The 15,889-nt window shown below is 39.1% G+C and overlaps 2 protein-coding genes across 3 annotated transcripts in view; both read right to left on the bottom strand.

Annotated features, from left to right (window-relative positions):
• Window positions 1–5,032, bottom strand: part of SCARF1 (scavenger receptor class F member 1) — a 22,437-nt gene extending 17,405 nt beyond the window's left edge. The window contains exons 1-4 of the mRNA XM_067472214.1: window positions 4,549–5,032; window positions 3,476–3,537; window positions 3,240–3,341; window positions 713–1,154 (exon numbers count right to left, since the gene is read on the bottom strand). Coding sequence (XP_067328315.1) covers window positions 713–1,154; window positions 3,240–3,341; window positions 3,476–3,537; window positions 4,549–4,850 — 908 coding nt within the window. The 5' untranslated portion in view covers window positions 4,851–5,032. The remainder of the gene's footprint in view (window positions 1–712; window positions 1,155–3,239; window positions 3,342–3,475; window positions 3,538–4,548) is intronic.
• Window positions 5,033–5,882: 850 nt separating this feature from the next.
• Window positions 5,883–14,749, bottom strand: RILP (Rab interacting lysosomal protein). Of its 2 annotated transcripts, none has more exons than XM_060756645.2 (8): window positions 14,492–14,749; window positions 13,576–13,681; window positions 11,764–11,885; window positions 11,112–11,288; window positions 9,455–9,600; window positions 9,187–9,309; window positions 8,844–8,948; window positions 5,883–6,325 (listed from the first exon to the last, which is right to left on the bottom strand). In XM_060756645.2, the coding sequence occupies exons 1-8, from the start codon at window positions 14,708–14,710 to the stop codon at window positions 6,190–6,192; spliced, it is 1,134 nt and encodes a 377-aa protein (XP_060612628.2). In that variant the 5' UTR covers window positions 14,711–14,749; the 3' UTR covers window positions 5,883–6,189. The 2 variants fall into 2 exon arrangements, with proteins under 2 accessions (XP_060612628.2, XP_060612630.2); XM_060756647.2 differs by having other exon boundaries at window positions 13,576–13,678.
• Between the last annotated feature and the right edge of the window lie 1,140 nt (window positions 14,750–15,889).

Raw genomic sequence — 15,889 nt, 5'->3', positions numbered from 1 at the left:
GAATTCTAATGTTGGATGAGAACTACAAGGAGGGCCCTCTAGTGCAATTCTTGAAAGAAGGACACAATTCGATCTCTCCCAGCAGATGGCCATACACTCTATAACAACAACAACAACAACAACAACAACATAAGAATTCTAGTGTTGGAAGAGAAGCTCAAGGAGGGCCCTCCCAATGCAATCCTCAAAAGGAGGACACCATTTGATCCCTCCTAGCAGATGGCCACACACACTATAATAATAATAATAATAATAATAATAATAATATAATGATAATAATATAATTCCATATAACAGCAATCATAATAATACAATACTAATAAAGATAATACACAGTATTAGTAATAATAATTTACAATAGTAATTATGATAATAATGTAATTCAATATAATAGCAATAATAACACAATACTAATAAAGATCCATCCCAGCAGATGGCCATACACACTGTAATAATAATAATAATAATAATTGCAATAGAAGAATTCTAGTGTTGGACGAGAACCACCAGGAGGGCCCTCTAGCGCAATCCTCGAAAGGACACCGTTCGATCCCTCCCGACAGATGGCCATACCGCCTCTTGAAATAATAAATGATACTAATTATAATGACAATCATTAGAAGCGGAATCTGCTAAACGTTGATGCGAAAGAGCCCTTGAGTTGAGGAAGGGTCCCTGGGAGTCCCCAAGGGCCAGCGGGGGTCCCGCGTACCTGTGAGCGCAGAGCAGGCCGTAGGTGCCTTCGGGGCAGGGCTGAGCGCAGTCGTCCCCGCGCCGTCCCTCACGGCAGTGGCAGTGCCCGGAGTGCTGTGCGCAGGGGGATCCGTGGCAGGGGCAGCGGGAGGCGCAGGCGCGGCCCCAGAAGCCCGGCCGGCAGAGGCAGGCGCCCGAGGAGGGGTGGCAGCGCGGGGCCCCCCCGGGGAAGCAGGGGCAGGGCCGGCGGCAGAGGGGCCCCCACCACCCCGCCGCGCACAGGCAGGCCCCCGAGTCCCGGTGGCAGCGCCCGTGGGGGCCGCAGGGGCAGGCCCGCCCGCACAGGGGCCCCCACCAGCCCGGCCCACACTCGCAGGCCCCGCTCCGCGCATCGCATGCGCCCCGCGGGAAGCACAGGCAGCGCTCCTGGCACTCCGGGCCCCACAACTGGGGCGGGCAGCCTGGAAGGGGAGGAGGAAGGAGGTAAAGGGATAGTATCAGTATCACTGTATTCTTATCATCATTATTATATTATCATTATAATTGTATTATTATCATTATATTATTATTATTATCATTATATTATTATCAGTATCTTTGTAGTATTATCATCACTGTATTATCATATTCATTATATTATTACTATCATTATCATATTATTGTTATTGTTATTATTATAACAGGGCTCCTCTGCCTCTAAGGATCGAGACGCCATCACAATGTTATTATTGTTATCATATTATTATCAGTATCATTGTATTATCATTATCATTATTATTGTTGTTGTTATATTATTATCATTATATTATTATTGTTGCCATATTAATATCTGTATCATATTAATATTATTATCAGTATAATTGTATTATTATCATTACTTTTATTACCATTATGTTATTATTGTTATATTATTATCAGTATCATTTTATTATTATCATTATTATTATATTGTTGTTATATTAATATCCATATCATGTTGTTATCATTATCACTGTATTATCATTATCATTATTATTATATTATCATTATGTTTTTATTATCATATTATTATCAGTATCATTGTATTATTATTATCATCATTATTATTATGTTATTATCGTTGTGTTATTATTATCATATTAATATCCGTATCATATTATTATCAATATCATTGTATTATCATTATTATTATTATTGTTATTATATTATCATTATATTATTATTGTTGCCATATTAATATCTGTATCATATTAATATTATTATCAGTATCATTGCATTATTATTATTATCATTATTTTTATTATTATGTTATTATTGTTATATTATTATCAGTATCATTTTATTATTATCATTATTATTATTATTATTATTATTACTATTATATTGTTGTTATATTAATATCCATATCATATTATTATCATTATCATTGTATTATCATTATCATTATTATTATATTATCATTATGTTATTATTATCATATTATTATCAGTATCATTGTATTATTATTATTATTATCATCATCATTATTATGTTATTATCATTGTGCTATTATTATCATATTAATATCCGTATATTATTATCAATATCATTGTATTATCATTATCATCATCATTATTATTATATTATCATTATATTATTATTGTTGCCATATTAATATCTGGATCATATTAATATTATTATCAGTATTATTACATTATTATTATCATTATTTTTATTATCATTATGTTATTATTATATTATTATCAGTATCGTTGTATTATTATCATCATGATTATTAGTATATTATCATTATATTATTATTGTTATATTAATATCCGTATCATATTATTATCATTATCCTTGTATTATTATCATCATCATCATCATTATATCATTATCATAATTATATTATTGTTATCATATTAATATCATATCATATTATTATTATTATCATTATATTATTATTATCATTATGTTATTATTGTTATCATATTATTATCAGTATCATTGTATTATTATTATCATTATTATCATTATCATTATATTATTGTTGTTATCATATTAATATCAGTATCATGTTATTATCATTATATTATTACTGTTATGATATTATTATCAGTACCATTTATTATCATTATATTATCGTTACCATTATAATATTACTATCATTACCATATTATTGTTATTGTTATTATTATAACAGGGCTCCTCTGCTGCTAAGAATTAATATGCCATATGGGTTGCCATAATAATAATAATAAATAATAACAATAGGTTCTTGTGGGTTTTTTCAGGCTATAGAGCCATGTTCTAGAGGCATTTTCTCCTGACGTTTTGCCTGCATCTATGGCAAGCATCCTCACTACCTCTGAGGATGCTTGCCATAGATGCAGGCGAAACGTCAGGAGAAATGCCTCCAGAACATGGCTCTATAGCCCGAAAAAACCTACAACAACCTAGTGATTCCAGCCATGAAAGCCTTCGACAATACAATAATAACAATAATAATAACAATAATAATAACAATAATAATAACAATAATAATAATAATAATAATAATAATAATAATATTAAATAACGCCACTCACGGGCTGTGCAGTTGGCCCCAAAGAATCCAGGGTGGCAGCGGCAGACTCCTGGCCGGACGCAGACCTCCTCCTGGCCACAGGCGTTGGGTCCCGTGCAGAGCGCTGTCAGGGGCGGAGACAGAGAAGCACGGAATCAGGGAAGCCGAGGGTTGGAAGGGGCCCCAAAGGCCATCCAGGGAGGACGGCACCATCGAAGCCCTCCCGACAGATGGCCACCCACAACCCTCCTTGCTCACCCAGGGGGCACTCGGGGCCCTCTTGCTCCCATCCGGGGCAGCAGGAAAGGGCAGGGGGCTGGCTGCAGAGAGAAAGAGAGAGAGGGGGGGGCTTTGAGAAGGACAGAATAGCACACTCAAGGCATATACTACTACTATTATTTTTGTTATTATTATTATTATTATTTGATAATAATAATAACAAACAAGCAACAGTGCAAACAAGATCATGGTCCTTATATTAATATGATTATTTCCCCCCATCTTTCTCCCCCTAAGCCCCTGTCTATTATTGTTGTTGTTATTATTATTATTATGATTATTATTATTACAAACAAGCAACACAGCAAACAAGATCACAGTCCTTAAATTAATATGATTATTTCTCCCCATTTTTCTCCCTCTAAGGCCCTGTCTATTATTATTATTATTATTATTATTATTATTATTATTATTATTTCTACCCCGCCTTTGACCTTGTATACTATCATCATCATCATCATCATTGTGGCTCACAATGACATGACACAATCCCCATACATTTTTAAAAAGTCGACAAATATTTTGAAATAATTCAGTAAACATTTGGTGTCGTGAATATAAGTTAAAATACAGTTTGTATATAATCAGTACAATTAAAATGGCACAATAATAATAATAACAATAACAATAATAATATGATTTATGTATTACCTGCCTCTACTTATGGCTCCCAATCCAATAATTATAATAACAAGAATAATATGATTTACTGATTACCTGCCTCTTCTTGCGGCTCCCAATTCCCCAATAATAATAATAATAATAATAATAATAATAATAGATTACCTGCCTCTCCTTGCGGTTCCCAATTCCTCAATACTACTATTAATAATAATAATAATAATAATAATTTATTACCTGCCTCTTCTTGCAGCTCCCAATCCCCCAATACTACTAATAATAATAATAATTGATTACCTGCCTCTCCTTGCGGCTCCCAATCCCATAATAATAATAATAATAATAATAATAATAATAATAATAATAATAGAGGGGATGGAGAGATGGAAGGCCTTCCCCCAATGGGGGTCTGTCTGTCTCTCCAGTCCTACCTGTTGGACCGGCAGACGTTCCTCCCGTTGGGATCCAGGGTCGAGGCACAGCTCCCGAATTCAGGGCCCAGCGAGGTCTGCAGGGAAAGCAGGAGGAGGACGAGAAGGGCCCGGGGCCCCATGGCACTGGGAAGGGCCCCTCTTCTCCGAGGCACCGCAGCGCTGGAGCACTCCCTACGGAGCAGAGCGGGCCTTCCTCCTCCCATTTCCTCCTCGGCCTTTTCCTGAGGAAGCCGGCCAGCCAGCGGGGAGGAGGAGGGACGCACAAGAGCACAGCCCGATCCCTCCCCACAGAGGGACATTCAGCCTCTGAGGCTCACGATAACAACAACAACAGAATCCTAGAGCTGGAAGGGAAGAAAGCCCAACTGCCCTAAAGGAGGGCACCACCCAATCCCTCCTGACAGAGGGCCATCCAGCCTCTGAAAATAATAATAATAATAATAATAATAATAATAATAATAATAGAATATTAGAGCTGGAAGGTAAGCCCAAATAATAGTAATAATAACAGCAGCAACAACAACAGAATCCTAGAGCTGGAAGCCCAAAGAAGGCCCCTTTAGAGACGAAAAACCAACTGACCTACAGGAGGGTACCATCCAATCCCTCCTGGCAGAGGGTCACCCAGCTTCTGCTAATAATAATAATAATAATAATAATAATAATAATAATAGAATACTAGAGCTGGAAGGGAAGTCCAAAGAAGGCCCCTTTAAGGAAGAAAGCCAAACTGCCCTAAAGGAGGGCACCATCTGATCCCTCCTGACAGAGAGCCATACAGCCTTTGAAAATAATAATAATAATAATAATAATAATAATAATAATAATAAATAACAACCATATATTTGGAAGAAAAGCCCAAAGAGGACCCTCCAGCCCAACCCCCTTCTGCCATAAAGGACAACATCTAATCCCTCCCAACAGATGGTCATGCAGTCACTGCTTTATAATGATACTACTACTAATTATTATTATTATATTATAATAAAATAATAATAACAACAACAATAATAGAATCCTAGAGCTAGGAGAAAAGCCAAAAGACAAACCCTCCAGCCCAACCCCCTTTTGCCATAAAGGACAACATCCGATCCCTCCCGACAGAGGGCCCTCCAGCCCCTGCTTAATACTAATACTACTACTACTACTACTACTAATAACAGAATCCCAGTGCTGGAAGGGCTGGAAGATGGGCAGGAAGCACCTTTTTCCTGCGTAGTGTGTGTGGCCATTGTCTATAGGCTTCTGCAGGAAATCCTTCCTCCCCCTTGGCCCCCCTTTGTCGTCCCCGTCCCCCCCCCCATTCAAAGAGACGCTCGGACACCGTCACCGGCCTTCCCCAATGCAGTTGGATTTATTGTGTAGACAACAAAGTGCTTGGCTTTCCTTCTTTTGCACTGGGTTTGGGGGCAGCCCAAAAGAAAGGCAGAAAGGAAGAAAGAAAGAAAGAAAGAAAGAGCGAAGCCCCAGAGATATATAATTATTTTTGGCTACCATACATGAGATGTCCAGACTCTGTCCATCAAAACAGCAGGGAAGGGGGTTGTATAAAACCGGGGGGCTCACTGAACGCAAAGTCTGTCCGAAGCGGAAACGGAGTCCCTCCTTTGGGGGGGGGGGTCGGGGTCTTGTCCGGGGTCAAGGGGGGGCTGGGGGTCCTCCCGGCCCCCCCTCCTGCTCCTCTTCTTGGGGGAGGCCCAGCTCTTGGGGGTCCACAATCTCCCAGGCGTCCGGGGGGCTGGCCTTGCTCCCTCGGCGGTACCACTGCCCAAAGCTGGAGAAGAAGAAGGAGAAGAAGAAGAAGGCACATTGGGGCGCGTGCAGAAGGCAGCAAAACTCAGGGTGTGTGTGTGTGTATATATATATAATAAAGTCTGATATTCAGAGATGAATCCCTGATATGACACTTGGGCCACATGTGCATATGTGCTATGTAGTTATGTACATAGCTATATAAATAAAAAGGTAATGTTCGTTTGTGGGATTATTATTATTATTATTATTATTATTAGCAGAACTCAAAAACCACTGGGTGAATTGACACAGAATTTGGACACAAGACACCGCTCAGGCCAACGAGTGACCATCAACCATAAAAACACTGAAAAACACAGCAGAAGGGACTTAAAAAGTCAAAAAACAAAAATGCATTACAATGTATGCACAAAACTACATATATACACAAACACACATATATACACATATACACAAACATAGAAATACATATACACATACAAAACACACACACACACTCACAAAACACTTATAAACAGACTGGGCCACAGCAACGTGTGGCAGGGGACGGCTAGTCTATATAAATAAAAAGGTAATGTTCGTTTGTGGGATTAAAAGTGACAAATGGACACCAAATTTGGACACAAGACACCTCTCAGGCCAAGGAGTGACCATCACTCATAAAAACACTATAAAACACAGGAGAAGAGACTTGAAAAGCCAAAAAACAAACAAATACATTACAACGCATGCACAAAACCACATATATACACATATACACAAATATATACCCAAGCATATACACATATATATACACACAAAACACATATACACACACAGAAAGGGGGAAGGAAGGAAGGAAAGGAAAGAAAGAGGAAAAGAAGGAGGGAAGGAGAGAAAGAAGGAAGGAAAGAAAGGTAGAGAAGGAAGGAAGGAGAGAAGGAAGGATGTTGACATCGCAATCCCAGGCAACAGCAGGATTAAAGAGAAACAACTGGAAAAGCTGACACGATGCGAGGATTTAAAGATCGAACTGCAAGGAGTCTGGCACAAGCCACTCAAGGGGGTCCCAGTGGTGGTCGGCACACTGGGTGCAATGCCTCAAGACCTTGGCCTGCACTTAAAAACAATCAGCGCTGACAAAATTACCATCTGTCAGCTGCAAAAGGCCATCCTGCTTGGATCTGCATGCATTATTTGCGGATACATCACCCAGTCCTAGATACTTAGGAAGTATTCAGCGTGTGATCCAATTCAACAGCCAGCAGCATGATCTTGTATATAAATAAAAATGCAATGTTCGTTTGTGGGATTAATATAACTCAAAAACCACTAGATGAATCGACACCAAATTTGGACACAAGACACCTCTCAGGCCAGGGAGTGACCATCACTCATAAAAACACCGAAAAACACAGCAGAAGGGACTTAAAAAGCCAAAAAACAAAAATTAAATGACAACGCACGCGCAAAACCAGATATATATACGCAAATACACATATACAGAAATATATACACACACAAATCACATATACACAGACTGGAACACAGCAACGAATGCTAGGGGACAGCTAGTAATAAATAATAATATATAATATAACAATATTTAATGTAATTATCATAATAATATAGAATAATAATAATAATAATATAGTATCTCTAATACGCGAGGCCCTTGGGAAGAGCCCGATATTCAGAGACGAACCCCAGACACTTGGACCCAATGTGCATGTGTGCTGTGCTGTTATGCACATGTAAATAAAATAATATAATATAATTAGAATTAGAATATTATATAATATAATAATATAATATTTATTATTATTATATTATAATTAGAATATTATATAATAATATATTTATTATTATTATTATATTTTAATTAGAATACTGTATAATAATATAATATTTATTATTATTATTATAGTATTATATAATAATAATAATAATAATAATAATAATAATAATAATAGGTAAAGGTAGTCCCCTGACGTTAAGCCCAGTCGTGCCTGACTCTGGGACTCTGGTGCTCATCTCCATTTCTAAGCCGAAGAGCCAGCGTTGTCCGTAGACACCTCCAAGGTCATGTGGCCACTGGCAGTACTGCATGGAGCGCCGTTACCTTCCCGCCAGAGCGGTACCTATTGATCTACTCACATCTGCATGTTTTCGAACTGCTAGGTTGGCAGAAAATAATAATAATAATAGTATAATAATACATCTCTAATATCCTAGGCCCTTGGGAAGAGCCCGATATTCAGAGATGAACCCCAGACACTTGGACCTCATGTGCATGTGTGCTGTGTAGTTATGGACATGTAAATAAAATAATAATATTATAATATAATAATTATTATATTACAATACATAATAATATTATTATAATACATTTCTAATACCCTAGGCCCCTGGGAAGAGCCCGACATTCAGAGACGAACCCCAGACACTTGGACCTCATGTGCATTATTTAGATATACCAAATAATATGATAGTACTGATGGTAATAATAATAATAATAATAATAATAATAATCGTAATGCTAGGCAAGAGGGCCTTACAAGCTCTTGATTGTGGATCCAGGGAGGCGGCCGTCCACGCAGTCGGAGGAGCCGGGGGTCCCTGCCTCCCACTCTCCTTCCTCCTCTTCCTCCTCTTCGTCCTCACTGAAGGAAAGAGAAACGCATCAGAGGATCAGAGAGGATGGCAAGACTGGAGAAGGTGCTGAGATGCCAACACTGGGATTTTGGGATGCAACAAAGGTGTCCAGATTGAGGGAAGGAGCCCTGGCGCCTCTCTCTTGCAGAGGCTGGATGGTCATCTGTCGGGGGGGCTTTGGTGGTGCTTTGGGGGTTGGACTAGATGGCCCTTGGGGTCTATGATTGGGAGAGGAAGCGGTCTGACCTGCTGAGGGGCTCCTCGGCCGTGCCCAGCATCTTGGCCCGGATCTTCTTGCGCTGCCGGCGGACGTTGGCCTTGGCGGCCTCCAAGAGCAGGCTGGGGATGCGCCCGTGGCTCAGGAGCTCCCTATACGGGGAAGGAAGGAAGGAAGGAAGGAAGGAAGGAAGGAAGGAAGGAAGGAAGGAAGGAAGGGGGTGAAGTGGCCGGTCAGGGCGAAAGGCCAAACGAGACCCCTCCCTCTACCCCCCCCCCCCCCCCCGCCACGACTGACCGCTGGTAGTAGGCCAGCTCCTCCTGGACCAAGAAGAGGCTGGTCTTGAGCTCATTGCGCTCCTCCAGGATCTGGCGCAGCTCCTCCCGGGAGAACGCGTTCCCGGCACGGCCCGGAGCCCCAGGCGAGGCCGCGCTCTCCTCCGCCTCAGAAAACGAGGGAAAGATCATCACATGAGCCAAGTTACAAATACCCAGTAATACGACCCAAAGGAATGCACGTGAGCTGGGTTTTTAAAATCTAGGGAATGTTTACATTTGTGTTTTTCCTAGTTTTGTACTCTGTGTGTCGCGGGTTTTGTATTTATTTTATGTTTTGGTCTGAAGATGTCTGTTTATTCTGATTTGTTTACATGTTGTTTGCCGCTTTGAGGTATTTATTTCCATCCCGCTTTGAGAAAAAGTGGGATGGAAATAAATAAGCAAATAATCTAATCATATTCGAAAAGTGTGATGGAAATAAATAAATAATCTAATCATATTAATAATAAATGTTACAAATACACACACAGTAATGATCTCATAAGAATACATTTCAAAAATTCACACTCAGTAACGATCTAATAATAATAATAAAAGCTCACTTGGTAATGATCTCAATAATAATAAAATAATAATAATAATAATAATAATAATAATAATAAATTACAAATTCAAACTCAGTAATGATCTCATAATAATAATAATAATAATAATAATAATAATAAATTACAAATTCAAACTTGGTAACAATCCAATATTAATAATAAAATTCTCACTCAGTAATGATATAATAATAAATAATAATAAATAATTTACAAATTCACACTCAGTAAGGATCTAATAATAATAAATAATTTACAAATTCACACTCAGTAATGATCTAATAATAACAGTAATAAAATTCTCACTCAGTAATGATCTAATAATAATAATAATAAATAATTACGAATTCACACTCAGTAAGGATCTAATAATAATAAATAATTTACAAATTCATACTCAGTAACAATCTAATAATAATAATAATAACTCTCACTCAGTAATGATCTAATAATGATAATAAAATATTCACTCAGTAATGATAAATGATAAATAATAAATAATTTACAAATTCATACTCAGTAACGATCTAATAATAATATAATAATAATAAAATTCTCACTCTATAATGATCTAATAATAATAATAAATTACAAATTCACACTCAGTAACAATGTAATAATAATAAATTAAAGATTCATACTCAGTAAGGATCTAATAATAATATTAATAATAATAATAAATAAATTATAAATTCAAACTCAGTAACAATCTAATATTATTATTAATAATAAAACTGTCACTCAGTAATGATCTAATAATAATAAAAATAAATTACAACTTTACACTCAGTAACAATGTAATAATAATAATAATTTACAAATTCACACTCAGTAATGATCTAATGTATGCACGCTCAGTAATATGAAAATAATGCTAAGATACATTACAAATACGTACTCACTAATGATCTAATAATATATTACATATGCACTCACTAATGATAATAATAAGAATAACATTTACAAATACACTCCGTAATGATCTAATAATGACAATAATAACAACGCATGTGTACTGGTCTCTTACAATGAGTAGTAGTAGCAGTAGTGGTAGTAGTAGTAGTGGCTGCTCACCTGGGCTGCCGGTGGCTGTGGGGCGTGGTGGGCGCGGGGGAGCTCCTGTGCCTGGCGCAGCTCCCCCTCGAGGTCCTGCTTCCGCTCCAGGGCGCTCCGCAGCTGGGCCTGGGCCACCGCCAGCTTCCGGTGCAGCTCCTGGTTCATGGCCAGGAAGCGCTCCAGTTGCTCCTGCAGCTGAGGACAGAGAGGCGGTCAGCTGGTCAGTGGGAGCCCCACGAGGCCTCAGAACAGGCAGCATCACCATCACAATATGTTGATTTTGTGTCAAAACATTTAAACTGATGGATGGTTATCTTTACAGTAGCTATAGATATCTTTCCAGGCATCAGGAAGTTGGTGTTGTTAGGCAATAATAATAATAATAAATCCTAGGTTCTTGTAGGTTTTTCAGGACTATATGGCCATGTTCTAGAGGCATTCTCTCCTGACGTTTCGCCTGCATCTATGGCAAGCATCCTCAGAGGTAGTGAGGTCTGTAGGAGGATGCTTGCCATAGATGCAGGCGAATCGTCAGGAGAAATGCCTCTAGAACATGGCCATATAGCCCTGAAAAAACCCACAAGAACTTAGTGATTCCAGCCATGAAAGCCTTCGACAATACAATAATAATAATAATAATAATAATAATAATAATGTTGTTTCTCCTTACCGCCTCAGTGTCCCTGGCTTTGCAGTGGATCTCGTGGGCCTGGGCCCGGATCTCGTCCCGCTGGCGGTCCACCACCTCCTTCAGCCGCAGCATCACCTCCCGCTCCTTCCGCAGGGCGCTCTCTGCACATGGGCAGAGGAAGGAGAAAAAGAGAGAGAGAGAAGAGGTCAGTCACCCCATAACACCAAGGATTTATTTATCGTGTCATCCGCAACCAGAACATTCCATTACATTTCTAATAGAACAAAACAAACACACAGATTAAAAAAGCACAATTTTTGCAAACTTGGTAGTGGATTAGATGTCCTTTGACCAGTCTCTGGCCCCTTGGAGTGCTTATTTATTTATTTATTACTTTACTTGTATACCGCAGTTTCTCAGCCTGGCCGGCGACTCAACGCGGTTTACAACAAGAATAAAATCAACCACAATATACAATTTAAGATCAACAAAAGCATAATACACAATATTAGCACAACAATAGTTAACCCAATACAACTCATAACTAAAATCATGATCCAATTCGTCGTCCGATTTTCCAGTTCCTGTAGTCATTCACATTGATTGCACTGTTTAACCGAATGCCCGTTCAAACATCCAAGTTTTTAGTCTTCTTCGAAACACCATCAGCGAGGGGGCTGATCTTACTTCCATAGGAAGGGCGTTCCACAGCCAGGGGGCCACCACAGAAAAGGCTTCTGGTGTTGCTTCTGGTGTTTCCGCAAGAAGGTCCTCCCTGGTGCATCATGTGGCAGGGCTCAGGGTGCATTGCAGCAGGTGGTCAGTGGTTTGCTCCTCTCCGCACTCGCATGTCGAGGATTCCACTTTGTGGCCCCATGTCTTGAGGTTGGCTCTGCATCTCGTGGTGCCAGAGCAAAGTCTGTTCAGTGCTTTCCAAGTTGCCCAGTCTTCTGTGTGCCCAGGGGGGAGTCTCTCGTCGGGTATCACCCATGGATTGAGGTTCTGGGTTTGAGCCTGCCACTCAAGGCCTCAAAACACAACATAACAAACATAGTTTGGATTCTGATTTCATTGATGAGACCTGATAGATTTGTTATATTGATGTAGTGATGTATTGATATTGATGTTTAATGACTTGTGATGCTATTGCTTTTAAATGCTTAATGATTTTGTATTGTGTATACCTAAATAATTGTAAACCGCTCTGAGTTGCCTCAGGGCTGAGAAGAGCGGTATACAAATAAAGTAAGTAAGTAAATAAATAAACAATACAAACCTAAAGCAAATTAAAAACAGTTAAAGCAATATTAAACAACAAGCAATAAACAATACAACAGGACACAATAAAACTGGGCCGGGCCAGAGTAATGGGTACAAGGTTAAAAGTGCTGATGTGACGGGAGGTATGTAAGGCATTATAGGGCAAGTGCAACGTGCAGTGTGCAGCAATCTTAGTTCTACTAAAGTGCTTCTGGGACTTGGTGTTGGAGATTTCCTATTCTGGGAAGGCACATCGGAACAGCCAGGTCTTCAAGTTCTTTCTGAAGACTGCCAGGGTAGGGGCCTGTCTAAGATCTTTGGGGAGGGGGTTCCAGATTAGCATTAAGCAGCCTTGCATCTTCAAAGCCAGGCTGCTTCCTGCCTGAGGGGGAATCCTTTGTTGGGAGATGGGAGAAAGACCTCTTGCCTGTTGGAGGCAAGTGTGAATGTTGTCATTGGCCACCTTGATCAGCACTGAGTGGCCTTGCATCTTCAAAGCCTGGCTGCTTCCTGCCTGGGGGGGGGGGATCCTTGTTTAGGAGGCCAAAGAGACTCCCACTCAGGCCAACCAGGGTTTCTTGTGGTGCTTACCTCCGCCTGGGGGGCGGTCCCGGCACTGCTGGGCCTGGAGCTGCGTGTTCTCCTCCGGGCAAGGGCCCTCCTCCTCCTCCTCTTTCTCCTCCTCCGCCTGGCACTGCTGAGGGGAGAAAGGCGGGTGACGGGGCGCCGCAGGGGACAAAAAAGGCTCTCCCCACAAAGCCCCCGCCCTTCAGCCAATGGGAAACGTCCCTCTTCGACCCCAAGGGGACCTCAGCCAATCAGAAACCTCCGGAGAAGAAACTAAACAGATACGGAGGGCCCCAGGGGACATTTAAACTCACCTGCTAAGCGGTCTGTTGCTTTATTCTACCCAAACAGGTCCCCAGCCAATCAAAAAGCATCCCTTTTCTACCCAGAGATCTCCAGCCAATCAAAAAGCGTCCCTTTTCTACCTAGAGATCTCCAGCCAATCAAAAAGCGTCCCTTTTCTACCCAGAGATCTCCAGCCAATCAAAAAGCGCCGCTTTCTAATTAAAGAGGACCTCCGCCAATCAAAAAGCATCCCTTTTCTACCTAGAGATCCTCAACCAATCAAAAAGCGTCCCTTTTCTAATCAAAGCGGACCCCAGCCAATCAAAAAGCGTCCCTTTTCTACCTAGAGATCCTCCACCAATCAAAAAGCGTCCGGGAGAGAAATTGAAGAGATACGGAGGGCTCGAGGAGACATAAGTGTTGCATTCCTTTATTGTACCGACAGGGGTCCCCAGCGAATGAGAAAAGTGTCCCGCTTCTAAGTTGTCCGGGATAGAAACTGAAAGGAGATACGGAGGGCGCGAGGGGACATAAAGGGTTCTATTCCTTTATCCTGCCGACAGGGGTCCCCAGCCAATCAGGAAAGTCCAAAGGGGTCCCCAGCCAATCACAAGCCGAGGAGGTACGGGGCCCCGGGAGGGACAGAAGAGCCCACCTGTTCCGCGAGGGCGGCCCTGAGGCCTGGCTTTTCCCGCGCCCAGGCCTCGAGTAGTTCGAGGAGGCGGACCACTTGGGTGACCAATCCGGCCACGGCGTCCGGGCCCACCAGGGCGGAGAGGCGCTGCAGCTCTGAGCCCAAGGAGCCCGCCAGGCGGTAGACAGGGTCCGCGGACCGGGAGGAAGGCGGAGGCGCGCTCGGCCGAGGGGACTCCATCCGGGACACTGGCCGGAGCGCCTCGGGACACTAAGGGGGCGGGGCTCAAGCAGGCCACGCCCCCTCCCAGAGCAAAACAAACCAAGACAACTAAGACAGGCCTGGGCCTACTTCCTGGTGTTTTGGACTACAACTCCCAGAATTCCTGGCCTCAGGCCCTTTCCTTTTCCCACTCAGCCCTTTAAGCTGAGAAATATGAGAAATAAATAACTAAATAAAAATGAGAAATAAATATAAATAAATAGATAAATAAATATAAGTAAATAAAGATGGTTAATAAATAAAAATGATAAATATATTAAAAATAAAAATGAGAAATACATATGATAAATAAATAAATATGGTAAATATATGACATAAATAAATAAAAATAAATAAAAACGAGAAATAAATAAATAAAAATAGATAAATATAAACAAATAAAAATACAATAAATAAAATTGATAAATAAATAAATATAAATAGATAAATAAATAAATAAAAATAAAAGTGATAAATATAAATATGATATTATAAATAAATAAAAATAAATACAGGAAATAAATAAATATAAATATGGTAAAGAAATAAAAGTGATAAATTATAAATAAATAATACAATAAATATGATAAATAAATAAATATGGCAAATAACTAAATAAATATGGTAAGTAAATAAATATAAATAAATAATTATGGTAAATAAATAAATAAAAATGATAAATATATTATAAATAAAAATACAATAAATAAAATTGATAAATAAATATAGATAAATAAATATGATAAATAAATATGGCAAATAAATAAAAATAATAAATAAATAAATATAAATATGATAAATATATTATAAATAAAAATACGAGAAATAGATATATATGATAAATAAATAAAAATGATAAATTATAAATAAATAAAAATACAATAAATATGATAAATAAATAAATATGGCAAATAACTAAATAAATATGGTAAGTAAATAAATAGATAATTATGGTAAATAAATAAATAAAAATGATAAATATATTATAAATAAAAATACAATAAATAAATATGATAAATAAATATGACAAATAACTAAATAAACATGGTAAATAAATAAATATGGCAAATAAATAAAAATAATAAATAAATATATTATAAAAAAATATAAATCAGTATGACAAATATGATATATATAAATAAAAATGAAAAATAAATA

Source organism: Anolis sagrei, chromosome 11 (assembly GCF_037176765.1).
Source record: "Anolis sagrei isolate rAnoSag1 chromosome 11, rAnoSag1.mat, whole genome shotgun sequence".
Taxonomy (NCBI): Eukaryota; Metazoa; Chordata; class Lepidosauria; order Squamata; family Dactyloidae; genus Anolis; species Anolis sagrei.
The sequence above is the reverse complement of the archived record's forward strand: the minus strand, read 5'-3'. Positions and strand labels throughout refer to the sequence as shown.

Excerpts from the sequence above, each read along its gene's own strand:
- RILP (XM_060756645.2), bottom strand. The coding sequence starts at position 14,710 with ATGGAGTCCCCTCGGCCGAGCGCGCCTCCGCCTTCCTCCCGGTCCGCG. Across the intron at positions 11,886-13,575 it reads GGACCGCCCCCCAGGCGGAG|AGAGCGCCCTGCGGAAGGAG; the intron begins GTAAGCACCACA and ends GCCCATGTGCAG. Across the intron at positions 9,310-9,454 it reads GAGCTGGCCTACTACCAGCG|GGAGCTCCTGAGCCACGGGC; the intron begins GTCAGTCGTGGC and ends TTCCCCGTATAG.